This window comes from Rhinolophus sinicus, chromosome 8, assembly GCF_057876585.1.
Source record: "Rhinolophus sinicus isolate RSI-liver-muscle chromosome 8, RSI-T2T, whole genome shotgun sequence".
NCBI lineage: Eukaryota > Metazoa > Chordata > Mammalia > Chiroptera > Rhinolophidae > Rhinolophus > Rhinolophus sinicus.
The window spans coordinates 37,902,168-37,929,967 of record NC_142508.1 but is presented as its reverse complement, the minus strand read 5'-3'; the positions used below and the strand labels follow the sequence as shown (position 1 = coordinate 37,929,967).

Sequence of the window (27,800 nt, the reverse complement as noted above, 5' to 3'; positions counted from 1 at the left end):
CTCCCTCTCTCTCTCTTTTTTTTTTTTTTGCATTTGCACGGGATTGTGGGAGGAAGCGGAGCGCAGCCAGACACCCCGCCGCCCGCCCCCCCTTCCCCTCCCCCCTCCCCCAGCCGCCTTGTGCAAAGATGGCTGCACCGTGAGCGCAGAGGAGGAGGAGGCGGCGGCGGCGGCGGCGAGAGAGCGAGCACCCAGCGCCCGCACCCACCTCGGGGCCGCCCGGGACGCCCCCTTCTGAGCGCGCGCTTCCCCCTTCTCTCTTGCAAGCGCCGGGGCAAAGGCGGAGACAGCGGGGTCCCTCCTCCCCCCTTCCCTCAAGAGGGAACCCCCCTTCCCCCCTCCTTGGCTCGGTGGCTGCACCCCCTCCCTTGCCCGCCCCTCCGCCCCTGCCCCCTCCCTCCCCCGCCCGGGGCCTTCCCGGGCCTTCCGCGGCAGCAAAGAAAAATAGAGAGACAGAGAGACAGTGAGAGAGAAGGGAAAAAAAGAAGCAGCGGAGGGAGCGGCGGCGGAGGAGAGCGCGCGCGCGCCCCCTCCCTCCCTCCCTCCCTCCCCCTCCCCCCAATTTCCACCGCGGCCAATTCATGGACAGGAACTACCCCAGCGCCGGCTTCGGGGACCCGCTCGGCGCCGGGGCGGGATGGAGTTACGAGAGGTCAGCGAAAGCTAGGTAAGGAGCCGAGGGTGGTCTGGAGGAAGGGGCCAAGGGGTGGGGGCCAAGCTGGCCCGGGCCGGGCCCGCCCGGCGACGCGTGCATCGCAAACTCCCCTCCGGCTTGCAAGGGAGCGGCCTTCCTCGGTTTGCAACAACGCCGCCGCCCCAGTTTGCAAATTGCAAACTCCGCCAAAGCCAGCTCCGGCATGCAAAGGGAGAGATGCAGCGGGAAAATGGGGGTGCAAAACATTTTTGGAAGGAAAGGCCTTGGGAAGGTGGGAGGGACTGGCGAAGCAAGGCCTGGATTTCCCCCATCCTTGGATTCCCCGCTTGCTGACCCCTCCCCCCCGCGCCCCAGGCTCTACTCTTGCAAAGGTGGGAAGGAAAGGAGAATTAGAACGCAGACCTGGGGGGGCGCGCCCCCCCTCCCAGGTCCCATTGTTCCGGGACTGCGTGAGGCCGCGCGACTCGGGGCCCCCCCGAAATTCCGCGCGTATAGTGGGCATGGGGCCCCGCCCCCTTTCTAAGCTGGGTTTCTGAGTGTGTAAAGGGGGGGTCCTGGTATCTGAGACACGCCCCCTTTAATTCCCCACCCCCAAAGGCAGAGAGAATCCTAGTTTGTGGCGAGGAGTGGAGGGTTTGACCTCTCTGAGTCTGGGCCATGGATTGGGGCCGTTGCATGGGAAGATTCGGGAGTGTGGTTGTGTGTGTGAGGGTGGACTCTGTGCGTGCGTAGTTGGCAGCCTGTTCACCTGAGAATCTGCCCCTTTTCTCCTGTTTATTTGTGTCGCGCCTTCACTCTTCACCTGCCCGGGAACCATCCTCTCCCCACACACCTGGGTTTCCCGGCTTGGCTGGGAATGACCACACGTGTGTTAGTTCCATGTGGGACCCTTCGCTCTGTATCTTTCCTTCCCCACGGGTGAACTGGATACTCTGCACACATACTTGGCTTTGCTTGGGCGCATGCATTTGAACCTCAACCCCCGGGGATGGACGGTGTTCATGTTCGCACTTGTACCTGGTACTTTCCTATCCCTTCCCCATCCCACATCCCTGTCCTTTGGGGAACAATCTGCCTCTTGCTCCGGACTGACTTTGCACCACCCCATGAGGTTCAGGGCCTAAGTGTTCCCACGTGTCTGCAGAAGAAGCGGCGTCCATGCACACAGCTCTGGGGTAGGCCCAAGGGCCCAAGGGTAGTAGGTCCACATTTTCCTCTGACTCTAAACCCTTTCTGTTTGTCTCATCCTCGTGCATGTGTGTTTGTAAACGTGAGACTGTCTGGGCTCTATTTACTGGAAGTCAGGGCTCTTTACTGCTACTGGGGCTCGAGTGGGGACCATTTCTATGCCTCTTTAGTTGGGCACCCCGATTCCCTTGTCTTTCCTTTAGGGCCCAAGGTTCCTGGGATAATCCCCCACTCAGCTGGAAGATTCCCCTCAACTCCCCTGGGTATTGCTGAGTTCCCTTCTCCGAGGGCAGTTTCGGAGGATACCCTAACATATTCCCCTTCCCCCCAGCTTGGTCTATGGCAGCTCCAGGACCTCGCACCCCGAGACGGACATCTTGCACCGCCAGGCCTACGCGGCCCCCCACCCACTGCAAAGCTATGCCACCAACCACCACCCGGCAGGTACGGCCCCCGTCCCGCCCCGCCTGGGCTGGCCCTCCCGTCCGAGGCAGCTGATTGGCTGCTGAAAGTTCCACCCCTCCTAATTGGCCTTGCCCTGCGTCCTGGCCCACCCCTTGATAGCCCTCCTCTGATTGGTTGGTCTGAGGCTGCTTAATTTCACGCCGGATTCGTCCGCCTCGGTCTCTGGCCCCGCCTCTTTCGCTCCAATTGGCCTCATCCCCACAGCCCCCGAATCCCACCTTCTCTTCCAGGCTTTTCCGCCTCTCCAGCCCACCCCAATCACTTCCCTCTGGGCTTGCCCATTCTCTTGGCTCCTTGGTTTTCTGAATTCTTTTCTCCTGATTCCCATTCTTTCTGATTGGCTCTGACTTTTTGGACCTCCCCCTTTTCCTTAAGATTCGCCTACGGTATTACCTTATTCTCCCGCTGTGGCCCTGCCTCTAACGCTTCTGATTGGTTCCCTTCCTCTGACCCAGCCGCCCTCCTTCCTAGATGGACCTGCAATGAGATTTTGTAGTCCAATTTGATCCTTGACTTTTGTGGATGGCTCTTTTCCTTTTTTCCTTTCCATCTTTTTTTTCTGCATACTCTCACTTTGACTCAACCCCTTTTAACGTTTTCTCGGGTTCTTCCCAGTGGCTCCAGTCATCCCATTCCTTACCCTTGCTGTAATTGCCCAAATCCTTTGTTTTCCCCCACACCCCATAATGATTCCCTGCCCTTTCGCTCCCACTTCCTTCACTTCTGCATTTTTCTATTCCTTTGTCTACCTTTCTCTTTCTGGGCTCTCTGCCCTTAGGATTGCATTGCACCACATCCTGCTTACTGTCTTCTTAGCTTGTCTCTGCCCACTTTCTTCTCTTTGCATCTTCCCTTTTTTTTCTCTCTAACCCCTTTCCTGACCCAACTCTCCTTTGGCCTCTTCTTTTCCCTTTCATCCCAGCCCTATCCCCTACCTAGCTGACTCTACCACCCTGTTCCTGGCCAGGCCTCTCTGGACTCTTCGACACTGGCCTTCACCACGCGGGCTCAGCAGGGCCTGACGCCTCCGTCATGAACCTCATCTCGGCCCTGGAGTCCCGGGGCCCCCAGCCTGGCCCCTCTGCCTCCTCTCTCCTCTCCCAGTTCCGCAGTCCTTCCTGGCAAACAGGTAAGCTCATTGCCAGCTCAGGAGGGCCGGGGTGGGGCTGGTTTGTGGTCCAACCTGACCTACAGTCTCCTCCATCATCCCCAGCCATGCATACGCCAGGCCCCACGGAGCTCTTCATCTCAGGCGCCCTGCCGGGTTCCAGCACCTTTCCATCCTCCTCTGCCCTGTCGGCCTACCAGCACCCGGCTTCCTTCGGCAGCCGCCCCTTCCCAGTGCCCTCATCCCTCAGCCTCCAGGACCCCCCATTCAGTCCCCCAGCTAATGGGCTCCTGTCCCCTCATGACGTGCTGCACCTGAAGCCCTCGCAGGCACCCACGGTGCCCTCTTCGCTAGGCTTTGAGCGTCTGGCGGGGGGCGGTGTCCTGGGGCCCGCTGGTCTTGGCCCGGCCCAGACCCCTCCTTACCGCCCTGGCCCCCCAGACCCACCTCCACCTCCCCGCCACCTCCCAACTCAGTTCAACCTGCTGGCTTCCTCTTCTGCTGCTGCTGCCGCCGCCGAGCAATCCTCCCCACAGCTCTACAACTTCTCGGGTGCTGCCCCGGGCCCACCGCCACCCGAGCGGGCCCTACCCCGCCAGGACACCGTCATCAAGCACTACCAGCGGCCAGCCAGTGCCCAGCCCCCACCGCCCCCGCCACCAGCCCATGCCCTCCAGCACTACCTGAGCTGTGGAGGCAGCTACCCTTCCATGGGTCACCGGGCCAATCTGGCCTGCAGCCCCCTGGGCGGTGGGGAGCCCTCCCCAGGCGCCGGTGAGCCTAGCAAGGCTGGGCCAAGTGGAGCCACAGCTGGCGCATCGGGCAGGGCTGCGGGCCCTGAGGCAGCCGGAGGAGGTGGGGCAGGGGGTGGCGGTGGAGGTTACCGCCCCATCATTCAATCACCTGGTTATAAGACAGGCAAAGGTGGTTATGGAGCAGCTGCAGGTGGTGCCAACAGGCCCCCACAACCCCGTTCAACCGCCACACCCAAATGCCAGAGCCTGGGTGGGCCAGCAGCGGCCTATGGCACTGGGAAGGCCTCTGGGGCTGGCGGGGCGGGAGGCCAGGCTTATTCCCCTGGTCAGCCCCAGGGGCTTTTAGGACCCCAGGCCTATGGGCAAGGGTTTGGAGGGGGTCAAGCACAGGACTTGAGCAAAGGCCCTAGTTACTCAGGACCCCAACAGCCCCCCAGTGGCCCCGCGCCTCCTGGCCTAGCCACATGTCAGAGCTACTCCCCCGACCAGTTGCAGGGCCAGCTGTATGGGGTGCAGGGTGAGCCATACCCAGGGCCAGCTGCCCATTCCCAGGGGCTGCCCACGGCCAGCCCCTCACTCAGCTACAGTACTGGGCATTCCCCAGCACTCTCAGGCCACGGGGGTGGCTGGGGACCCAGCTCCCTGGGGGGTGGCGGAGAGGCCAGTCCTTCTCACATCATCCGTCCACTGCAGTCGCCACCTGCCCCCGGCCGCCAGCCTGGAGTTGGCTCTCCAGGAGCCCCTGGCAAATACCTGAGCTCTGTCCTGTCCTCAGCCCCATTCCTGGCACCCCCAGGAGCCGGCAGCTATGCAGGCGGAGCAGGTGGCTACAAGGGCAAGGGAGATGGCTCAGAGCTGCTGGCAGGCCCTGGGGGGCCTCCTGCTGAGCGCACGGAGGATGAGGAATTCCTCATCCAGCACCTCCTACAGGCGCCCAGCCCCCCGCGGACCTCAGGGGCAGGTGGCTTGGTGGGTGAAGATGGGGCGGCAGATGCCTCTAAGGGACTTGGGGGGAGTGGTGGGGCTGGGGGTCCCCCGGGCGCACCCTACGAGCTGGCCAAGGAAGACCCCCAGAGGTACCATCTGCAGAGTGTCATCCGTACCAGCGCCAGCCTCGATGAGGGTGCCACGGCAGCCCTGGAGCTAGGGCTGGGGAGGCTGAAGGAGAAGAAAAAAGGGCCAGAAAGGGGTGGCGAGACCCCCGAGGGGTTGGCCACCTCAGTTGTCCACTATGGGGCAGGTGCCAAGGAGCTGGGGGCCTTTCTCCAAAAGAGCCCCCCACCCCCACCTCCCACGGCCCAGCCTGCCCAGCCCACCCCCCATGGTCTCCTCCTGGAGGCTGGGGGTCCTGACCTCCCATTGGTGCTGCCTCCACCTCCCCCCCAATTGCTTCCCTCGGTCCTTAGCCATGCCCCCAGCCCGTCTTCCAGCACCCCCAAAGTTGGTGTCCATCTCCTAGAGCCAGCCACCCGTGATGGGGCGCCCCAGCCCCCGCCGCCACCTCCCCCACCCCCACCCCCCATGCCTCTCCAGCTCGAGGCCCATCTCCGCAGTCATGGGCTGGAGCCAGGAGCCCCCAGCCCCCGTCTGCGACCCGAGGAGAGCCTGGAGCCACCAGGGACCATGCAGGAATTGCTTGGGGCCCTGGAGCCGCTGCCCCCTGGGCCTGGTGACACTGGTGTAGGCCCACCTAACACTGAGGGCAAGGATCCCTCGAGTGCCTACCGCAGCCCCAGCCCACAAGGCACCAAGGCCCCCCGCTTCGTGCCACTCACCTCCATTTGCTTCCCTGATTCCTTGCTCCAAGACGAGGAGCGCAGCTTCTTCCCCACCATGGAGGAGATGTTTGGTGGCGGGGCAGCAGACGACTATAGCAAGGCCGGGCCACCTGAGGACGAAGGCGATCCCAAGGCGGGGACCGGACCACCTCCAGGTCCGCCTGCCTATGATCCCTATGGGCCTTACTGCTCTAGTCGGGCATCTGGAGCTGGGCCTGAGACGCCGGGCTTGGGCCTGGACCCCAACAAGCCGCCTGAGCTGCCCTCCACGGTCAACGCTGAGCCTCTGGGCTTGATCCAGAGTGGGCCACACCAGGCAGCCCCACCACCTCCGCCACCCCCTCCACCACCTGCCTCAGAGCCCAAGGGAGGCCTGACCTCACCCATCTTCTGCTCTACCAAGCCAAAGAAGCTGCTCAAGACGTCTTCCTTCCACCTGCTGCGGCGCCGTGACCCACCCTTCCAGACGCCCAAGAAGCTGTATGCCCAGGAGTATGAGTTTGAGGCTGATGAGGATAAAGCAGACGTGCCCGCTGACATCCGCCTGAACCCCCGGCGTCTACCCGACCTGGTGTCCAGCTGCCGCTCCCGCCCTGCACTCTCACCACTGGGCGATATCGACTTCTGTCCACCCAACCCTGGCCCCGATGGCCCCCGGCGCCGTGGCCGCAAGCCCACCAAGGCCAAGCGCGATGGCCCACCCCGGCCCCGAGGGAGGCCCCGGATCCGCCCGCTGGAGGTGCCCACCACTGGGGGGCCAGCCTCGGCCTCCACGCCCAGCGATGTGGCCAAGAAACCCCGGGGTCGGGGCCGAGGCCGGGGCAGGAAGGCTGAGGAAGCAGGGGGCACGCGGCTGGAGCCCTTGAAGCCACTTAAGGTGAGGGCGACTGGGGCCACATTTGAGGTTCTTGGGTATGATGGGGGATATGGTTTATGTTTCTAAAACCCGTGAGGAAATGAACCTAGGGGCTGGGATTCCAGGGTTCATCTGTTGGGAAGATCTGAGAATTGAAACTGGGGTCCAGAGGAGGGCAAGGGGCTGGAACTTGGGTTCTTAGGTTCTAGATCCTAAAGGACTAGCGATTGGGGGTCCTCGATTCCTGCATCTTGTGGGAAGAGGATCTGGAGCCCTGGACTCGGCTGTGAGCAAGGAGAGGTTAGTGAGTAATGAGTAGGGGACTCTAGTCCAGTCATTCTGGATTCTGAGAGAAGGGGTCTATGGGCTTGAGTTCTAGGATTCTACAGGTTGAGAGTCTGGGAATTTGGACTTTAGGGTTTTAAGTGAGTTGGGGCTAGGGGCCCTGCCTTCTGGATCTGAGGGAGGAGGGGACTTGAGGCCCCAGACTCACGGCCCTGACTCCCCCACTGCCCCCATATCTAGATCAAACTGTCTGTGCCCAAGGCCGGCGAGGGTCTGGGAGCCTCATCAGGTGACGCCATATCGGGCACTGACCACAACAGCTTGGATTCAAGCCTGACTCGGGAGAAGATTGAGGCCAAGATCAAGGAGGTGGAGGAAAAGCAGCCGGAGATGAAGTCTGGCTTCATGGCCTCCTTCCTGGACTTCCTCAAGTCAGGCAAGCGCCACCCACCGCTCTACCAGGCTGGCCTGACGCCCCCGCTTAGTCCCCCCAAGAGTGTGCCACCTTCTGTGCCGGCCCGAGGCCTGCAGCCCCAGCCTCCCACTGCCCCCACCGTGCCACACCCCCCACCCGCTGGCACCTTTGGGCTTGGGGGCGCATTGGAGGCCGCTGAGAGTGAGGGGCTGGGGCTGGGCTGTCCTTCGCCCTGTAAGCGGCTGGACGAGGAGCTGAAGCGGAACCTTGAGACACTGCCCTCCTTCTCCTCGGATGAGGAAGACTCTGTCGCCAAGAACCGGGACCTGCAGGAGAGCATCTCCTCTGCCATCTCTGCCCTTGACGACCCGCCCCTCGCCGGGCCTAAGGACACCTCCACCCCAGACGGGCCTCCCCTGACTGCTGAGGCTGCAGTCCCGGGGCCACCCCCTCTTCCTGGGCTCCCCAGTGCCAGCAGTAATGGCACGCCTGGTAAGCTCTGGGAAGATGTTCCCAGGGCAGGGCGGGGCTTTCCTGTTATTTGGGACACCAGCATGATTGAGCAGAGTATGCAGTATGTAAGGGACACTGTTTGCGTTCGATGATGTAGATATGCATATTTACGGAGATAACTTCCTGATGAGAGCAAACAAGTGTTTTGAGAAAGCGGCATCTTTTTCTAATTTGCCCACACATGCTAAGTGGACTGGCAGGGGCCCCAAAGAGAGCACTGGGAAATGCTGGGGGACAAGGCAGGTTATAAGTGATGGTGACAGGTGGGTGATAGGGTACTCAGGGAGCTTTTAAAACTGGTAGGGGATCCAGGGTGTGAGAAGGGCTCTGGGAGTTAGGTGTGATGAAAGAAAGGTGTTCGGGGGGCAGAGAGAGACTTGGGGAGGATAGTTTAAAGAGAGACAGGAACAGTGACTAGTCAGATCTTACGGGGGGCAGGAGGGAAAGGTTGGGGGTATGGTCGAGTCTGGATGGGGTTCTGTGCTTCGGCTTCTGACAAAATTTAAGGGATTTTGATGGGGGAATAGAGGCATTGAGGGATGGAAGGTTTGGAGGAGGGCATTGGGGACAGTTAATGAAGGGGCTTGAGGGATCAGAAGAATCTTAAGGAATGGAGAGGTCTTCTGGGGGGGTTGTAGAATGGTGGGAAACTGAGGAAAAGAGAAGGTGTGACGCTGAAGGGAAGAGATGAACACCAGAGGGTCCTAAGCAGAGTGCAGGTTCTGTTGTAATGAGTGAGAGAGCGTGCCTTGGAAGGATCTGGAGGATTCCTAACTAAGGACAGAAGGATGGAGAAGAAGCAGTTTTAGTAATCAGGAGAGATTTCAAGGTGTTAGATGGGGTGTTAATAAAAACCCATGAGAGGAGAAAGAAGGGCATTCATCACTGCGAGAGTGGAGAACAGGCCAAGGAAAGACAAGGAAGGGCTTGGATGGAGGAAGACGAGACCTCTGCGCAGAAAACGAGGAGGTAGAGGCACAGAGGGAACGATTTTAGAATTAGGAGGAACATTAAGGAATGAGATAAGGAATGAGAGGTAAGAGCCGGACAAGGGCATGGAGTCAACAAACAGACACTTCAGGATTAAAGTGGGTATTAGGATGCGAGATGGATTTCTCGAGGCTCAGAGTAGTGCTGGAGCTGGGAAGGAGTCTCCCGAAGGGATTTTGGTGTGGCAGAGAGCTTTAGGGATTGAATGGTGATAAGGGGCTATTCGCACAGGAAGGGACATTCAGATTCAGGAGCTAGGGATGGTGAATGAGAATTTGGGAACTCGGAGGCACATCAGGGCAGGACAAGGAGCTTTGTAGGGGACTCCTGGTCTTAGCGAGGGGGTGGGGGAGCGACACATTGGGCAATGGTATTGGGACACAACTACACTAAGAGATGGGGCCTTTGGAGGCTGGGGGGAGACAGCAAGGAACAGAGTAATATGTTTGGGGAGGAAGGTTGATTAGGACATTGGAGAGAAGTTAAAGGGACATGATCTTCCTGTGGTGTCTGGGAACAGGGATGGGTATTGAAGACGAGTGGGGACAAAACAGGTGAGCAGGGTCAGACAAGCTTTAAAGGAGGAGCAAGGGCAATGGAAGAGGAATAGGGAGATGAAGGGGGATTTGGGACAGAGATGGGTGGTGGCTGAAGACTCAGTTGGATCAGGAGGGATGCTGGGGTGCAGGATGGGAAGGGGTGTGTTGGAACCCCATGAGGAGACTGGGAAAGGGGTGGGGACTTGAGGGATGTGCAGGGATGTTGATCAGCAGCAGGTTGAAGCTCTGGGAGATGGTGTAGGGGCTTCCAGCCATGACGCTCCTCTCACCCCTAGAGCCCCCACTGCTGGAAGAGAAACCCCCACCCTCTCCGCCACCTGCCCCGACGCCCCAGCCGCCACCCCCGCCGCCAGCCCTGCCCTCGCCTCCCCCTTTGGTGGCTCCAGTGCCCAGCTCGCCACCTCCGCCACCTCCACCGGCCCTGCCTTCACCGCCCCCGCCAGCCACCGCCCTGCTGGAGGAGCCCGCTGCCCCATCCCCCGAGGACCCCGAGCCGCCTGACGCCCGGCCCCTGCACTTGGCCAAGAAGCAGGAGACAGCAGCGGTGTGTGGGGAGACAGACGAGGAGGCTGGCGAGAGTGGCGGGGAGGGCATCTTCCGCGAACGTGATGAGTTTGTCATCCGCGCAGAGGACATCCCTTCCCTCAAGGTGAGTCCCTTGCGTGTGCCCCAGGATGGGCCCGTTAGCCTGTTAGATTTGGTCCCTTGAGTATTAAGCACCTGGAGGATGATAGGGTTGCAGGTGCAGTAATGGCTAAGAGAAGCCATCAGAAACGGTAGAGCTGGCTTGCTGGAGCAGTGGAGGACACGCCAGTCTCTGAGATGTTATTTGTGTGTACATTACCTATAAATAAGATAAAACAATTGTTAACCGTTTATTGCAGATATTCAGCGTTAATAGTAAGGAGCAAAGCAAGTGAGGGTCTGGTCTTGTGGACCTTCTAATTTGATGGCACAAGCTGAGAGAGACAGCTTTTGTGATTTGTGCCTAATGGTGAAAATATGAGTTAACATACCTATGAATACACATACATCACCTGTAAATGTAATAATGGCCAATGGTTTGGGAATGCTTGTATGTCTGGCACATCTTAAACATATTATGCAGGTCAGCCCATTCACTACTTCCACTTACTTCACACCAGAGATTGGCAAACTCTGCCCCCCTGGGCCAAATGCTGCCCATTGCCTGTTTTTATAAAGTTTTATTGGTACACAGCTACGCCCCTTCATTTACATATCATCTGGCAGCTTTCTCCTTATAATGGCAGAGTGGGGTTGTTTCAGCAGAGCTGGCCCACAAAGCGAAAAATATTTCCTATCTGCCCTGTTACAGATAAAGTTTGCTGGCCTCTGCTGTACTTGGTTCTTTGGACAGGTAGAACTGGATCAGAGGATTAATGAAAGTGTTTGACAAGGGTAGGTGACATCAGACACCTGTGTAGTGCTTCTTGCAGGGCATGAGGCAGAGCGAGTACTTGGTAGGTCAGCAAGCCATTATCACCCTGATGGTGACACCGAAGGTTAAGGCCGTTCTCCATATTTGTCGCTGTCACTGACTAGGTATTGACTACGGGGAACTGTGTTCAGCCCTTGATGTATGTTATCACAGTTTAAATTAATCTTAGGTGTTGTTTCTTCTAAAGTACAGATGGAGAAATTGTGGGGTGAATTAATTATAAGGATAGTGACTATTATTACACTTTTTTTTAAGTGTGTTTTGTGAGATGAATTTAATATGGTGCAGAGCAAGCAGGATAATAGGACTGTATATACCCATTACTCAGCTTCCACCATCGAGACCTCCTGGCTTGTCCTGCTTCTTCTCCTCTCTGGCACATTCTGCCCCCCTGCCCCACCCTACCAACCCCAGACATCATATCTTTTCACTCATACTTTATCATCTTTTTAGTATGACATTTGATCCATGCAAAAGAACAGTCATAAGAGATACATGTTATAATGCAAAATGCTGGAATGAACACTCATGTCCCATCAACACCCAGCCAGCAACCAGAACATGCCCAATGCCTCAAGTCTCAGGTGTCTGTCCACTCCCTGACCAGTCCTTCTGTGTCTTCCACAGTCATACTCACTCCCATAGTGCCTTTTGTACCTTATTTCGTTTTAACTTTACAACTTAAGAGACTGAATTGGCCAATCAGCCTGGGACAGGCAAGGAAGATGTTCAACAAACAGCAATGATAGGAATCGCTACTGACTCCTCAGGGGACAGGACTTGGAGCATGTCACAGTTGAAATTGTGTTTGATCTTTTTCCCCCCCTTTAATTGTAATCTATATGTCCTACAAAGTTGATGGTTTTAACCACTTTTAAGTGTACTGCTCAGTGTCATTAAGTATCTTCACACTGTTGTGTAACCATCACCACCATTTGTCTGCAGGTTATGTCTTTATAATTACCTTCTTTTATAGGGATTATTATCCCCATTTTACAGGGAAGGAAATTGAGGCTCAGAGCGGTAAAATAGCCTTCCCAGGCTTTCACAGCTGGGACCCATTCCCAACTTTGCTTGTGCCACCCCACCCCCTGCCCTCACATACACACCGGAACCAGTGTTCTCGGCATCAGATGCAACCATTTTCTGTTAGTCTGTCAGACATTGACAATGAGAGCAGCCAGTGCTGCTGGGCAGCAAGCACTGGGACAAACGAACGGGGCTCTGGGGCAGGGACTGGGACTCCCAATTTACAGATGAGGAAATTCACGTTCAGAGAGAGGGAATCATTCTGCTGGTGGATGCCGAGCCAGGATTGGAGCCAGGGCCATATGATACCACCTCCCAGTTGGCACAGGGCAGGGGAGGGGACCGGGCAAGGACTCAGATGCTTAAAATACAACACGAGTGTGCGTTATAATGGGGGACACAGCCCAGGGTCTGAGCCACCAGAGCAGATGTTGGGGACTCATTCCTGTGCCTGGAGCCAGGGCTGGCTGGCGGTATGGCTGTTGAGAGCGCAGCATTGCCTGTAAACCTGACTGGCTTGGATCTCTGCCACTTCTGAGTTGGACTGGTGTCGAACATTCCTGAGCCTCAGTTTTCTCATCTGTAAAATAGGACTGATAATATTAGTACTTCCTTCATGCAGCGTGAGGACTCGGGTAATATGGTTTGTCAAGTGCTCTGACTGTGTGGGGTACATAGAAGGTGCCCTATAAACTTTGCTTCAGTTATTCAGCTCGGTGATATTGGGCAAATCTCTGGTGTAGAGCTTGGCAAAGATTTTCTGTAAAGGGCCAGATAGTAAATATTGTAGGCTTTGCAGACCACTTAGGATCTCTGCCACATATTCCAGTTTTTTTTCTTTTTTCTTTTTTATAGTCTTTTAAAAACACAGAAACCATTCTTAGCTCTTAGATCTATAAAAATGGGCCATGGGCCAGAGTTTGTCATAGAACAATGACAGTCCAATAGAAATATCATACGAGCCATATACATCATTCTTGGATCCGCATTTTTAAAAAGTTAAAAGATGAATGAGATTAGCCCCAGGAATGTCTCTTCTTTAACCTAGCATATCTAAAAATATCATTTAATCATGTAATCAGTATAGAAAAAATTAATGAGATGTTTTACAAATTTCTTTTTTGCATTCCAAGTCTTATGAGTGTATTTTACACTCATAGAGCGTATCGATTCAGATCAGCTGCATTTCAAGTGCCATGTGTGCTGGGGGGATGCTGAACTGGACAGTGCAGACTTAGCCTGCACTCGGCTTCAGCCTCCCCATCTAGATTATGGGAGTGATGATATTAACCCCCAGTTCTTGGGGATGTTGAAGATTTAGCAGGATATAAACTCTGAGCATGTAAGAGTTTGTTGGATGGTGAAAAGTATGAGGAAGACGGTCCAGGCAGAAAGAACAATCTGTGCAAAGGGCCTGTAGTTAGGGAGAGCATGACATGTTTGTGATGTGCAGGGATGCAAGGGGTTGAATGGCTGGACAGTCAGCACCAAGGCTGGGAAGGTGGGCAGGGGCTAGATCATCCTGGGGTGAGATCATAGGGCACCTGCTTGAGAATCTGCTCTGGGTTGTCTGGCCACTGCTAGAGGCCCTGGCCAACAGGAATGTGGCTGGGGGGGGGGGGGTGTCTGGTCCTGATGACAGTCTGTCCACTGCCTCAGTTCTGTGACAGTGACTTCTCTGTTAGTGGACCTGCAGCTTTCTTCTTAACACCAGGCTGGGTGCTTCAAGCTTACTCACATCCTGCTGCTTACTGCCCTTGTCTCAGCTTGTCACAGTTCAAATTCCCAGAAGAGACTCTGATTGGTCCAGCTCAGCATTTCGGGTTGAGATGAGGTTTGTGATTTGGCTGTTAATTGGCTGCACCTGGTCAGCTCTCCTCCAGTCAGCTCTATGGCAGGGACTGTGGGTGGGGCAACTTCCCTAGTAAGTAGAAGTGGGTGTGGTTGATGGTATGTTTGACATGAGGAGAGGCAGGAAGGACTTGGCTTTGGGACTATCTGGCCCTGGTTGAGGAGCTGGCAAGGATGATTGCCAGGTGATTGGGTCTGATGACTGGGGTGATGCTGGGGATCCTGGGAGGAAGAGTTATTTGTGGGAAGATGTCAAGCCCTATTGGGATGTGGTGAGCCCAGGGGCCTGAGTGCAGCTAGAGAATCAGCCGGCCCCTTGAAGAACTCAGATCAGCAGTGGGAGGAGACAGGTGGGGGTAGTCTACCCTGGCTGGGGCGATGCTCTGGTGGATTTCTCAAAGGTTTCTGAGAACTACAACAGGATGTATCCTGTTCACATTGAGAGGGAAAAGGCACCCCTGGTGGGTGACCCTGCATGTGAAAAGCCTGGAGATCAGAAAGTCTGGGGCTTGATTGCTGAGCTTTGAGGGGTCTGCATGGCACGCTGGGCAGAGCCAGCAGAAATGAGAGGAAACTGAGACACAGTCTGTCTGTGCAATGCTATGGAATCTGCATTGGGGGCCCTGGAAGGTTTTGGAGCAGGGCACGATGTAAATGGACTTTTTAAAGTCCTTGAAAAGGATTTGAAATGGACTTTTCAATCCTTGCGCCTCTGGGAGCCAGGAGGGCAGACTGAGAACCGTGGTATCCAGGAGGAAGGCACTTGGAGTTGGGACACCTCCATCCCTCTCTTATTCTTCCTCACCCTTGTATGAGACTTCAGGCAAGAGCTTTTTGGACCTCATTTTCATCAGATTATTCTAACCTCTTCTTTGTGTTCCATTGGTTGATCTAAGGGACATGAAAAATCATGGATGTGAAAGCAGTTGACCCAAAACCAAGAGTAGTTAGCCAATACCTGGCATACAGGCTTCAATGTTGCAGCTGCGGCCAGTGGCAGACATCACTAATTGATCCCAGCATTTGCTCCCACTGAGCCTAGTACTCAGGGAAGCCATGATCAATCAATTGGAGTTATCATCTGAATTCTGTTTTATTACTTGACAATTCTCTGAATGAAGGGACTGCCCCTTATTCATCTCTTGGTTATCACAATGCCCAGTGCACGTTTCCCTTTATGTTCTTATTCTTTACTTATCTGTTCCTGTCAGTTGCTCTTTTCTAGAGCCATGGCTGTCATATGCTTTCCATGGCAGTCCTGGTCTTCACCCAGGCACTCGTGGAAGGGGACATGGTCCTTCCAGCACTCATTTAGGTGTCACTTCTTCCAGGAAGCATTCTTGGATTCAGATTAAGTTCAGGGTCCTTCTATCGTGTTTCCCCGAAAATAAGACCTAGCTGGACCATCAGCTCTAATGCATCTTTTGGAGCAAAAATTAATATAAGACACGGTCTTATTTTAATATAATATAAAACTGGGTAATAATATAATATAATATAATATCCTTTCTTATTTTAATATAAGACCGGGTCTTATATTAATTTTTGCTCCAAAAGATGCATTAGAGCTGATGGTCCGGCTAGGTCTTATTTTCAAGGAAACACGGTAGGCTTCTGGAGCATCCACCATTAGCACATTTATTACTTGTGCTGTTATTTTTTGTGCCGTGCCTGGCTTAAAAAAACAACACTGCTCACTCCCCGAGATCAGATGCTGGGTCTGACTCACAGCCATCAGTTCCCAGCCAGGGGCACACACGCCTCGGTGAGGGGGTGAGGGTCTGAGCATTGTCAGAGGAGTGGAGATGGGGGAACCTTTCTTGCACCACGTCCTGCCCTACTGTGGATAGGCTGATGAAATAAATGGTCTCAGGTAACCTGTCACCTGTCTGTTCTTGGCATAAGTCACCACCTCACCCTGCTGTGTTTATTTGCTTGTCTCTCTTGTTGTCTCTGTAATGAAAACCCCATAAAAGGCTTTGTCGATCTCGTTCACTGCTGTACCCCAGGGCCCAACATGGTATCTAGAAAATGATGGGTCAGTGCTCAGGTTTTGTCATTGCTTTGAGTTATGTGGGAGACTTGTTACCATCACACAGTAAATCTGTATAGCTGAAACCTTGTAGCCCAAGAATGAACGGCTGGATTGAATCATTGGCTAAGCCGTAGGAGGACAGGGCCAGACTCCAGCTGCATCGCCAGGACTTAGAACATCATGAGGCCAAAAGATATCTGTCAGCTGGATATTCGTTGATCCTTATTCATGACGATGCGTTTCTGTGAGGGGGTGTAGAGGGAGTTCAGAGGGCCAGGAATTGGGGGGGTAGGGACAGAAATTGGGGCTGACCCTGCCAGCCTCGCTGTGCTCCTCCTCAGCTGGCGTTGCAGACGGGGCGTGAGCCCCCACCCATCTGGCGAGTCCAGAAGGCCCTGCTACAGAAATTCACCCCAGAGATCAAGGATGGGCAGCGACAGTTTTGTGCCACCAGTAATGTAAGCCTGCAGAGGGCAGCAAGGACTTGGGTCCGGGTGGGGTGTTTGGAATCTGGGGTCCCCTCACACATGGCTCTGATTCACCTTTGGTCTAATGTGTGTCCAGCTCTGGTGGTGGCCCAGGGTGGGTTGGGAAACTTGGGTGTTGGGCCGCCTGGGGAGGGGGGTAGTGAAGGAGTTACATGTGTGCCCTGTTCCCTCCACAGTATTTGGGATATTTTGGGGATGCAAAAAACCGGTACCAGCGCCTTTATGTAAAGTTCCTGGAAAACGTGAACAAGAAGGATTACGTGAGGGTCTGTGCTCGGAAACCCTGGCACCGGCCCCCAGTGCCTGTCAGGTACCATGGGGACTGGGGGTCAGGTGATAGGCAGGGCCAACAGGCAAGGGGATGAAACACATAAGAGGGGAAATAGAGTCAAGAGGCTGGGACAGAGGGCATGGGATAGAAAACCAGAGAGAGAGAGAGAGAGAGAGACCCTGAGGTGGGGGGACAGAGACATGGAGGGTGGGGAACAAAGACCAAGAGAAAGATGGAGACAGGCCCAGAGTAGGGGGGACAGACGCAGAGAAAGAAGACAGCACCTTGGTGTGAGAGAAGCTTGTTCTATGCTTAGAGCTATGGGCTAGTCGGGGGGGAGGGGGGTCCCAAGGAGGAGACCTTGGGTTTCTTGGGAGCTGCTGACTGTGATCTCCTCTGTTCCTGTCCAGACGCTCCGGGCAGGCCAAGGGCCCTGCGTCAGCCGGGGGCAGCTCTGCTCCTCCCCCCAAGGCCCCAGCACCACCTTCTAAGCCTGAGACCCCTGACAAGACGACATCTGAGAAGCTCCCAGAGCAGATGCCTGAAACGGTCGTGCCCGAGCCCCCTGTCCCTGAGAAGCCATCCCCACCACGGCCTGTTGAAAAGGAAAAGGAGAAGGAGCGAGTGACACGTGGGGAGCGGCCGCTGCGGGGTGAGCGGGGCACAGGTGGGCGGCAGACACGGCCTGAGCGGAGCCTCACCACAGGACAACCCGCTACCTCCCGACTGCCCAAGGCCCGGCCCACCAAGGTGAAGGCTGAGCCACCCCCCAAGAAGAGGAAGAAGTGGCTAAAGGAGGCAGCAGGCAATGCCTCAGCAGGCGGGGGCCCACCAGGCAGCTCTTCGGACTCAGAGTCATCCCCCGGAGTGCCCAGTGAGGATGGTGAGGCCCTTGGCAGCCACAGAGCTGGTGGGGAGGCTTGGGAAGTGACTGGGGCCTTCAGAAGGAGACATGGGTGAAGGCAGTCTGGAGGGCTCCAGGTAGTGTCAGCAAAACAGTAACCATAATAGTAAGTCAAGTGAAAATACTATCAATAGCTAACGATTATGTGGTACCTAACTATATGACAAACTGTCCTCTAAGTTCTTTATGCATATTAACTTTATAATTTTCACAGTAGTCCTAGGAAGTAGATAGTACTATTATCCTTATATACAGCTGAGGAAACTGAGGCACCAAGAGAGTGCAGCATAACTGGGATGTGGCATCCCACCCCAGTTGGAATGCAGCCAGCAGAGCCTCAGGCTCCATTTTTCAACGCTGTACTGTTTTGTCTCAGAATACGCAAGTTCTGAGGGCCGAGAAAGATGGGGGACCAGCATTTATCCTCGAGGCCCAAAGATAGTGGTGTTTCTCGTGACTTGCTGGGCAACTCCAGAAAAGGGGCATCGCCTCTTTGTGCCTTAATGACCTCACCTGTACAATGGGTTAATAATAGATAAAGCACATAGGAGGATGCTTTCCCTCCGTAGTAGGCATCAGATGTAAGCTCCATTGCTTAGATTGATGTCTGGTTTATGATGACAGCAACAACAAAAATATATATACATACACATATGTAAAATAAATATAACGGCCAACATATTAAGTGCTTACCAGGTACCAGGCATCATTTTAGGCATTTTACACATGGCTCATTTTATCTTTACATAAACCCTGTGAGGTAGGTGCTATAGGATTATCTTTAATTTTAAAGATGAGAAAACAGGCACTGGGAGGTGACATAACTTGCTCAAGGTCACACTGTTTCAGGTATAGTGCAGGGGTACCTGTTTTAACAGAGACTATAAACATATAAATAGTTTCAGACAAAACCCTGATGTATGTGGAAGGTCATGAAGAATAAGAGACTCTTCTCAAGGTTGTCCGGGTTCCCAGTTTCTTTTCCTCTTGTTGCTCTGCCATCCCCCAGTTATGCTGTCCTCAACCACATGGTCAGAGGTACCCCAGCAGCCCCATAGGTACAGTCCTGCCAGTAGGAAGGGCAGGGAAATGGCTCCTCATTCCTTTTAAGTGCCAGCTCTGTGTGGGCGTGGCCTACAGCCCGACTTCTCATATCCCATTAGCCAGAACTAGTCATGTGGCCAAACCTAGCTGCAAGGGAGCCTGGGAAATATAGTCTTTTAACTGGGCAGGCCGTGCTGAATCAGGCCAGGTGGAAGCAGTTGAAGCTGGTACAGAAAAGTATGGCAAAGGAGGAGGTTTACCAAAGACCTAGATTTGCAGGTCTTTCCTTCTCTGGCACTCAATTTGTTTTTCTTTTTTCTTAAATAAGTTTACATATCTAATTCACATACCGTATATTTCGCCTATTTAAGATGTATAATTCATTGGCTTTTAGTATAGTCATAGAATATGCTCATCTCAGCGATCAATTTTAGAACATTTTTCATTACTCCAAAAAGAAAACGTGCAGCCTTTGTCTATTACTCCCCTTTCTCTCCTCCCCCCAGCTCTAAGCAACCAGTAATGTACTATGTCTATGGATTTGCCTATCCTGGACATTTCATATAAGTGAAATTATACAATATGTAGTTTTGTGATTGGCTTCATTTAGTGTAATGTTTTTGAAGTTCATCCGTGTTGTAACATCTACCGTGTTCCCCCGAAAATAAGACCTAGCCGGACAATCAGCTCTAATGCGTCTTTTGGAGCAAAAATTAATATAAGACCTGGTCTTATTTTACTATAATATAAAACCAGGTCTATATAATATGATATAATGTAAGACCGGGTCTTACATTAATTTTTGCTCCAAAAGATGCATTAGAGCTGATTGTCCGGCTAAGTCTTATTTTCGGGGAAACACGGTATCAGTGCTCCATTCCTTTTGGCTCAATAATATTCTATTGTATAAATACATGACATTCTGTTTATCCATTCACCAATTGATGGACATTTGGGTTGTTTTCACTGTTTGGCTATTGTGAGTAATGCTGCTATGAATATATGTGGACAGCCATGAATTTTCTCAGCCAGGGAAATGGGGGAACTGAACTCTACACTACTAGGGGAACATGTGCCCTGTCAAGGGTCAGTATCTTTCTCTGGGTCTGTGTCTGTCGCCCCTTGCCCATTTGACCAGGAACCCATCCAGGGCAGGATGAGTCTGACTCACGTTGGGGTGCCCTGAAGGCTTCACCCAGCCCCGGAGGCCTCAGAAACAATCCTCTTGCTTGTGTAAGACCAGCCACCCTGGTCCACGTGCTTGAAGCTGATGCTCTCTCCTCTCTTATATTCACAATGAAAGTTCTAGAAAGAAGCTACAGTGTTGTCCTCGCTCCCTCTTCCCTTTAGTTTACTCCGAGCCAGCTTCCTCAGCCCCTTTCTGAAATTGTATATTGAGCTTCTGTGGGGTCCCAGCAATGAACAAAATAGACAAAAATATGTGTCCTCATGGGAGCTCCAAAGTCTAGCCAGGGGAGTCAATCAGATAAATATGTTATGTAATAGAATACAAAGCAATATGAAAAACCATCAGTGTAAGGTTGGGGAGGATTAAAGGCAGTTAAGAAAAATAAATCCAGTAAAGGGTTATCCAGGCTGCATACTGAGTGATATTTTCAGGGAAGGGAGGGAGTTGGGGAAGGCTTCTGGAAATGACATTGGAGCAGAGATCTGAACACATCAGGGTCATGTGACTGGGGGAGAGAACATTCCAGGCTGGGCGTGTCTGAGGATCAGGAAGGAGGCCAGTGGCTGGAGTGAGTAAGAGGAGAGGGTGAGAAATGAGGACAGAGAAGGAACAGGAGCAGATCTTAGAGGAACAAGGGGCCTGGGGCTTTGTGGCCCCACTGGTAGGATTTTACCCTGAACAAGACAGGAACCATAGGTGGATTTGGGCTGAGGTCTAACAGGGTCTGACTCCCACGGCCAAGTAGTCTCTTCAACCCCTTGAAACAGCTGTCACCAAGGACCCTCCATATAGATAAATCAAGTGGACATTTCTCATACTTCTTCCTTAGGGACATTTTGGGGCCTTCACATGGCCCTCCTGCTTCGCTTTTCTCCCCGACGCTCCTTGTGTTTCTTGTGGGTGTCCCTCAAGTCCTGTCCTTGGCCTTGTTGCTTCTCATTCTCTACCTCTCTCTTGGCAGGCTTCCACAACTGTCCAGTGAGCCTCAGGCTTGTTTCTTCCCCCTGGCCACCCTCCAGGCCTTCCCTGCAAACCCCCTCCCTCCAGTTCCCACTGAGCTCCTTGTCCTAGATTCCCTATCTCAGGGACAGCCCCACTGACTACCCAGTCACCAGGCCAAACCCTCCAGGCACCACCCTTTGCTCTCTTACCTCCACAATTTGGAAGCCCCCATCCCTACCCCTCCTGTCCTGACTGTCCCATCCCCTCTGCTCTTTCCCACAGCCCTGGCCCTCCTGCTCTCTTGATCTCTATATCCTGTCCTTACTGCCCTGCTCCAGCCTCATTCTCTCTTATCTGGTCCATTGTCCTGACCTCTGCTCTCACCCATCCAGTCTGTCCCCCACATGGCCTCAGAGGGGTCTTTCTAAACACATCCTTACACCTTCCCTTTTCACAGTCCTCCCATGGCTCCTTGGTGCCCTCCAGGAAAAGCCCTTGCCCTTTCCGTCTCTCACTGGAGACCCTGCGTGGTCTGGTCTGCACTGATATGTGCATGTCCTATCTCCTCCCTCAATCTTGCCCTTTGTGATCTGATCTCTCTGACTTGATTCACGGGTTTGGAAACCAACTATGCTACTTCTCTAGACTTTATTGAAGCTGCACTGAACTAGTCAAACATGAAGTTAACTGGTCTGGAATGCTCTTTCCTATCACTCAAAACTCAGTTCTTGTGCGACCTTGAACAAGCCTTCCCAGACTTGCCAGGATGAACTCGTCACTGCCTGTGATCTGCCATTAGATCACGTTGAACTGGTGCTTGTCAGTCTTCCCCAGCGGACTTGGGCCTCTGGGAGAACAGGGGTTTCTCTCTAGGTCCTTGGTGCTTAGAACACTCTCTGCCACACAGGCAGCCTCAGAAGAAGTTGGAATAATGAGTTCATTTTTTCCCCCCAGAGCGGGCAGTACCTGGGCGTCTGCTGAAGACCCGGGCGATGCGGGAGATGTACCGAAGCTACGTGGAGATGCTGGTGAGCACAGCACTTGACCCGGACATGATCCAGGCCCTGGAGGACACGCATGGTGAGCTCAGGCCTGGGCAGAAAGGACCCAACCCTTCCTTTGCCCCGGTGCCTCATGGGGCTGTGGCTCTTCTGACACCCCCCTCCTCATCTTTCAGATGAGCTGTACCTACCGCCCATGCGGAAGATCGATGGCCTCCTGAATGAGCACAAAAAGAAAGTCCTGAAGCGGCTGTCGCTGAGCCCAGCCCTGCAGGTGCTTAGGGGGCCTCAGCAGGAGGTGTCTGGGTCCTAGAGATCAGGCATGGAGGAGACATGTACATATCAGCCACTGCGGTGGTCCCTAAAAGCATCTGGAGGGGACAGTCATTGGAAGGGTTGGGCTTGGCCAGCAGATAAGTTGAGGGCAGACCTGTCAAGAGGGGTCTCTGCATTGCCAGTAGCCCTGTAGGCCCAGAAGGAGGGTAGCTAGGATGGTGTGGAGGGGTCGTGAAGGTCTGAGGTGGGCCGTTGGGAAGGCCCAGCAGAGTGTGGTTATGGAGGGCGTTTGGGGCCTGCACCCAGCGCTCGCTTGGATTCTGATGGCTTCTCCGTTTACATACTGAAGGCTCTTCGAATCGCCATAAGTCACCTATGTAATTTCCTTCTGAAATGGCCTAGGGTTCTGGGATGGAATGTCAGGGCAGCTCTAGGAGTTCTGGGATAGAATGTAAATCTGGCTTCTGAGAATTCTGATGGGGGTGGTAGTGTGTTGCTAAGAATTTGGGGTTAGATTGCTAGGGTGACTCAATCCTGGAATGGAATGTTGGTCGACCCTGAATATTCTGAGGAGGCATTAGTCTAATTCTGAGAATTCTAGGATGGATTTTAGGCTGGCCATGTTGGGATGTTAGTCCGACTCAGAAAGTAGGGGACAAAATGTCAATGTAGTTCTAGAACTCTGGGTGGGATGCTAGGATGCCTCTTGAGAATTCTGGAATTGACTGTTAAGTGTGCCTCTGAGAAGTCTGAGGAGGATGTCACGCTACAGTTAAGAATTCCATGACAGAACACAGGTATATCTCATTTAATCACACTTCACAGATACCTGCATCTTTTCCAAACTGAAGATAAGACCCCCCACCAGCAAAATATTACAACTTGTAAAGGCTCAGAGGATGGTTAGCATTTTTAACAATAAAATATTTTTTAACGACAGAATGGCCATTGTATTTTTAGACAGACTGTTACTGCACACTTAATAAACTATAGTATAGTTTAAACATAACTTTTATGTGCACTGGGAAACCAAAACTTATGTGATCCCTTTATTGTGCCGTTTGCTTTGTTGTGGTCCGGGACCAAGCCTGCGATATCTTTGAGATGTGCCTGTAGTAGGATACTGCAGGTCTGAGGATTATGGGATGGAATGTTAGTCTGGCACCGGTGATTCTGGATTTTAGGCTGACTCTTATTAATGGAATTTTGAGTCCTGGGCCGGGCCACAAAGACCATGTGTAAGGGTCACCAAACAGGCTTAGGCTCCTATGTCCTTGAGGAGAGCAAGACTTCTAAGTTTCTCTTGATCTGCAGCCTGGAGGAAACTGAGGCATCTGCTGATTTGGGGAACTTGAGAACTGGGTGGTGGGTTTGGGGTGTGTGGGACCAGGAAGGTGTCCCCACTGACTCATTGTCCTCCCACAGGATGCCCTGCACACGTTCCCTCAGCTGCAAGTAGAGCAGAGTGGGGAGGGCTCCCCTGAGGAGGGGGCCGTGCGGCTGCGGCCTGCTGGGGAACCCTACAACCGGAAGACGCTCAGCAAGCTCAAGAGGAGCGTGGTCCGAGCCCAGGTGGGGCCAGGGTGGGGTGGGGTGGGCCGGGTGCGGGGAGGGGGGCTTCCCAGTGCTGGGCGTGGGCCTGAGGCTTCACCCCATCTACCCAGGAGTTCAAGGTTGAGCTGGACAAGTCCGGGTACTACACGCTGTACCACTCGCTCCACCACTATAAGTACCACACCTTCCTGCGTTGCCGGGACCAGGTGAGTCTACCTTCATCAAACCTTGCCTACGGTTCTGCCCCTCTCAGGCTCTTCCCTGGACCCAGGATTCTAGGCCCCCAGACCCTCACCCCTCAGGCCCAGGATTCTGGGCCCCCACCCCCCTCTCCCTGGGACTCTGATCTCTAGGCTTCCTACCTCCTCCCACTCCCATGCCCTGGTGGCCACCTACCCCAGCTCCATGTTTAACCCCTGCAGACCCTGGCCATCGAGGGCGGTGCTGAGGACCTGGGCCAGGAGGAGGTGGTCCAGCAGTGCATGCGGAACCAGCCGTGGCTGGAACAGCTCTTCGACTCCTTCAGTGACCTGCTGGCCCAAGCACAGGCCCACAGCCGCTGTGGCTGACCACACCCTGGCCTGGGGGCTGCCACCTCCTCCATGAACCGAGAATTGGGACAGAACTGTGTCCTTAGGCGCTAACCCCCAGGCCTTGTCGCCAGGGAAGGGGGGGGGTCACTGGTCAGGGTGTGTCCGTGCTGCCCCCACAGGGCAGGGTTCAGAGTTCGACTCCCCCCCTCTCCCAAGTCTCTCCACTCCCTCCCCATTCCTTCCACTGTCCGGTGTACAGAGAAATTATTTATATATATGTATAAATGTCTATTTAGTAACAGTTCCCCCCCCATTGCTCCACTCCCCCCCTCCATGGCCATAGCCTCTGCCCCCTCCACCTTGTACATAATGTATAGGAAAAGTCTATGTATGGTTGAAGGGGGGCGGGGCAGCTTCAGAGAGCTGGGGGACCCCTCCCCCCAAGCCCCCCTTACAGGCCAAGATCTTTGCTAAAGGCCATTCCCTCCCCAGGGCATTCGGCTTCGGGTGGGAGGGGGAAAATGCATCTTGTTAATTATTTTTAATCTTATTTATTGTACATACCTGGGGCGGGGGGCTGGGAGGTGGAGGGGGAAGAAGGGTCCCCTCCCTTTGCCCCTCCCACTCCTTTTCTACTGCGATTTGTCTGTGTCTCCCCCCAACACACACACCGCCCCCATCCCATTGTCGTCAGGATGTGGTTCTATTTTTTATCGGTCTCCCCTTCCCTCCTCCCTCTCTCTAACCCCTCTGCTCCCACCTCCCCACTACCCGTTGTCTCTTGCTCTTTCTTGGGCTTCTGTACAACTCAACTTGTACACACTGTGTACACACAACCAGCCAAACGAAAACCCAACGGCAAACACTTTATCAGCCGGCTGGAGTGGCTCTGTCCTGCGGCGTCTGGGTAGCCCTGGGGTGGCATGGGCACAGGGTCTGGAAATGGAAAGTGGATTTTCTGGAGCCCTAGGAGGTAGTTGGGCTGGGGTCGTTATATCCATTATGTCTCACTATGTAACAAAAAGCCCACACCAAAATTTAGTGATTTAAAACAAGAAATATTTATCATTGTACAGTTTCTGAGGATCAGGAATTTGAGAGCAGGTTAGCTGGGTGGTACTGACCTAGGGTCTATCATGTGAGTGCAGTCAGGTCATCCGCCACGGTGGCAGTCTTCAAGGGTTTCACTGGAGTTGCAGGATCCAGTTTTAAGGTGGCTCACTTGAGTGGCTTGTTGGCTGGAGGCCTCAGTTCCTTGCCATGTGGACGTCACCCATAGGGCAGCTTGAGTGTCCTCCAAATGGCAACTGGCTTCTCCCATAGTGAGTGATCCAAGGGAGAGACAAAGAGGTAGCCAGGAGATTTTTATGTCATACACCATTGCTTCTGTCACCTGTTCATTAGAGGAGAGTCATGAAGCCCAGCACACACTCAGGGAGAAGGGAGTTAAGCTCTACTTCATGAAGGGAAGAGTAGGAATTTTGGGATGTATTTTTAAACCATTGTAGGCAGTGACAGGTGTCGGGGGTTGACCAGCTTTCTCTTAGCTCCCTAATGTAGACTTAAGGGGGGTCTCTGTGTTCTTAAACCCTGAAATTACAAGGTCATGAGTGGATTGGCGGTTTAGACACAAGCCCCCAAAGGTGAGGATGGATTCCGTGTACTTGAGCCTTGCTGCTGCTCAGAGTGTGATCCAGGACCTCCCGTGGGGTCTCCCAGGAGCTTGTAGAAATGTGGTCTCTGGCTCTCTTTCAGATCTAAAGCAGAACCCACTTTGTAGTAAAATCCTGGGAGGATTAGAAACATTCAAGTTCAAGGAGCAATGTTAATAGAACAAGAATTTAAAATTGGAAGGTCAACTGGCAGTATTCTAGAACCCAGCCTATAAAGTGGTGAGTAAGCCACGGTGGTTCCAAAGTCTGGACAGTGTCATCAAAGATAGACTATTGATATTCTAGAACCCTGGTATTAGCATTGAGGGTGGTTGGTCAGTGTTTAGAGACCCAATGTGAGATCTAGGGGTAGATCGTCACCATTCTAGATACCCTTCTGGGTGAAGTTGAGTTAGAACTCCCATTGTTCTAGAATCCTGGATGTTATCTATACCATCACCAATGTTACTGATTCTAGAGCCCTAGTTTTACAGAATGGAGGATGGATAGTAACATTGGAGACCATAATGGGAGAGGCAGTGATGAACCATGGACATTCAAGAATCATCTTAAATCAGCTAAGAGCATTGTGAATGAACCGTTAGTGTCTTTGAACTGTGGCCTGTACCATGTTGGGGATGTAGCATATTTAAGGTTCTGGACTGGGATGTCAAGCTGGAGCCAAAGGTTCCAGGATCAGTGTTGTCCCAGGTCAGCTCTGGGATAGAAAGTGGATGGAGTGTTCAGAAGTTGGATGGTGGGTTAAAATAACCCTGTGGTTGGCTTTTGGAATTCAACTGCCCAGACTGAATCCAAGCTCCAGCACTAAGTAGGCGAGTTGGAAAATAGTACCCCCATCCTCAGCCTTATCATCTGTAAAATGGGCTTTTGTCAAGGTGAAAAAACCGTGTTTGAAGTACTCAGCAGCGCCCAGCGCTTAGTTCCTGCTACCCATAGCAGGAGACTCCAAGAGGTTTGTCAGAGGTCCAAGAGATTGCAAGAAGGAAAAAGAGGACGACAAAGATGGATAAAGAGATGGACATCAAAACCCTGAGAAATATAATCACTGAAGGCCTGCCAGATCCCAGGGGAGGGCAGGAACCAGAGAGACTCGGGCACACACGTTCCTAGGGAGATGCCAACTCGGCTGTTCCAGCCTCGTCACTGTAGTGTGATGAGCTTTGGAATGGTGGTTGCAAACCTTCCAAAAATGGCCTGCCAGTTGTCCTGTGGGTTTGTGCCTTTTTCTGGGGGCAAGCAGTAGCTTTCATCAGTTTCTCAAAGTGCATCTTGGTCCTTGAAGAAACGGGGTGTCCCTGCCATGAACTTGGCCCTGTTAGGCAATGCAGAAAGGATTCACACCTTGTGTGAGGAGAGTGCCTACCCCTGGCTGGGGCCTAGGTGGAGGTGTCAGATCTTGTCTGGAAACTAATAAAAACATCCCTCCACTGTCCTCATCCTGCAGGGGTGGGCCCTTGGTGAGCAGAGGTTCTGGGGGAGTGAACTTGCTGCACAATACATCTGAGCCACCCTTATTCCCAGGGCGGAAGGTTGAACACAGGCCAAGGATTCTGTGATAATGAAACCCGGAAAGGGATATTCAGCTAATCACTGTTCTAATCTGGAATACAGAGAGACATTCATGGTTCTGGGGCAGGAGAACACTGGGGCTCGGTCACTGAGACAGCACTTAGTATGTCCCAGGTGCTGGGCTCATCTACACATTGACTCCCAAAGGCCTCTGGGAAGCTCTGTGGTCAACCCTATTTTACAGGTGAGATTACTGAGATGGCTGAGCTGAATTTGAACCCAGACAGTGTGCTGCCAGGGCCTATGCAGGACTAGAATCTATCCTAGGACCAGGAAGTGGGTTCTGGGTGGGTGTGAGGGGAGCTTTTCGGGATTGGGGCCCAGAGATTCTGTGGAAATTTACCAGATGTGAGAGGGCGAGTAGCGGATCATTGGTGACAATCAGGTGGAGGTCAAAGTTCCAGAGCCTGGGGA

General features: G+C 53.5%; 1 protein-coding gene across 2 annotated transcripts; it reads left to right on the top strand.

The window, feature by feature from the left end:
* The first annotated feature begins 98 nt into the window (after positions 1-98).
* PRR12 (proline rich 12) lies at positions 99-25,014 on the top strand. 2 transcript variants are annotated; one of them, XM_074316082.2, is made up of 14 exons: positions 99-667; positions 2,175-2,287; positions 3,276-3,437; positions 3,522-6,826; positions 7,331-7,997; positions 9,844-10,217; positions 16,284-16,400; positions 16,607-16,740; positions 17,112-17,584; positions 21,735-21,860; positions 21,958-22,055; positions 23,483-23,629; positions 23,722-23,817; positions 24,034-25,014. In XM_074316082.2, the coding sequence occupies exons 1-14, from the start codon at positions 582-584 to the stop codon at positions 24,178-24,180; spliced, it is 6,045 nt and encodes a 2,014-aa protein (XP_074172183.2). In that variant the 5' UTR covers positions 99-581; the 3' UTR covers positions 24,181-25,014. The 2 variants fall into 2 exon arrangements, with proteins under 2 accessions (XP_074172183.2, XP_074172184.2); XM_074316083.2 differs by lacking the exon at positions 99-667 and having other exon boundaries at positions 3,231-3,437.
* The last annotated feature ends 2,786 nt before the right edge of the window (positions 25,015-27,800 follow it).

What these genes read in the sequence shown, in the direction of transcription:
- PRR12 (XM_074316082.2), top strand. Translation starts at nt 582, where the DNA reads ATGGACAGGAACTACCCCAGCGCCGGCTTCGGGGACCCGCTCGGCGCC. An exon ending in GAGAGGTCAGCGAAAGCTAG is followed by an intron (nt 668 to 2,174) that starts GTAAGGAGCCGA and finishes CCTTCCCCCCAG; the next exon opens with CTTGGTCTATGGCAGCTCCA. An exon ending in AGCCCTTGAAGCCACTTAAG is followed by an intron (nt 6,827 to 7,330) that starts GTGAGGGCGACT and finishes CCCCATATCTAG; the next exon opens with ATCAAACTGTCTGTGCCCAA.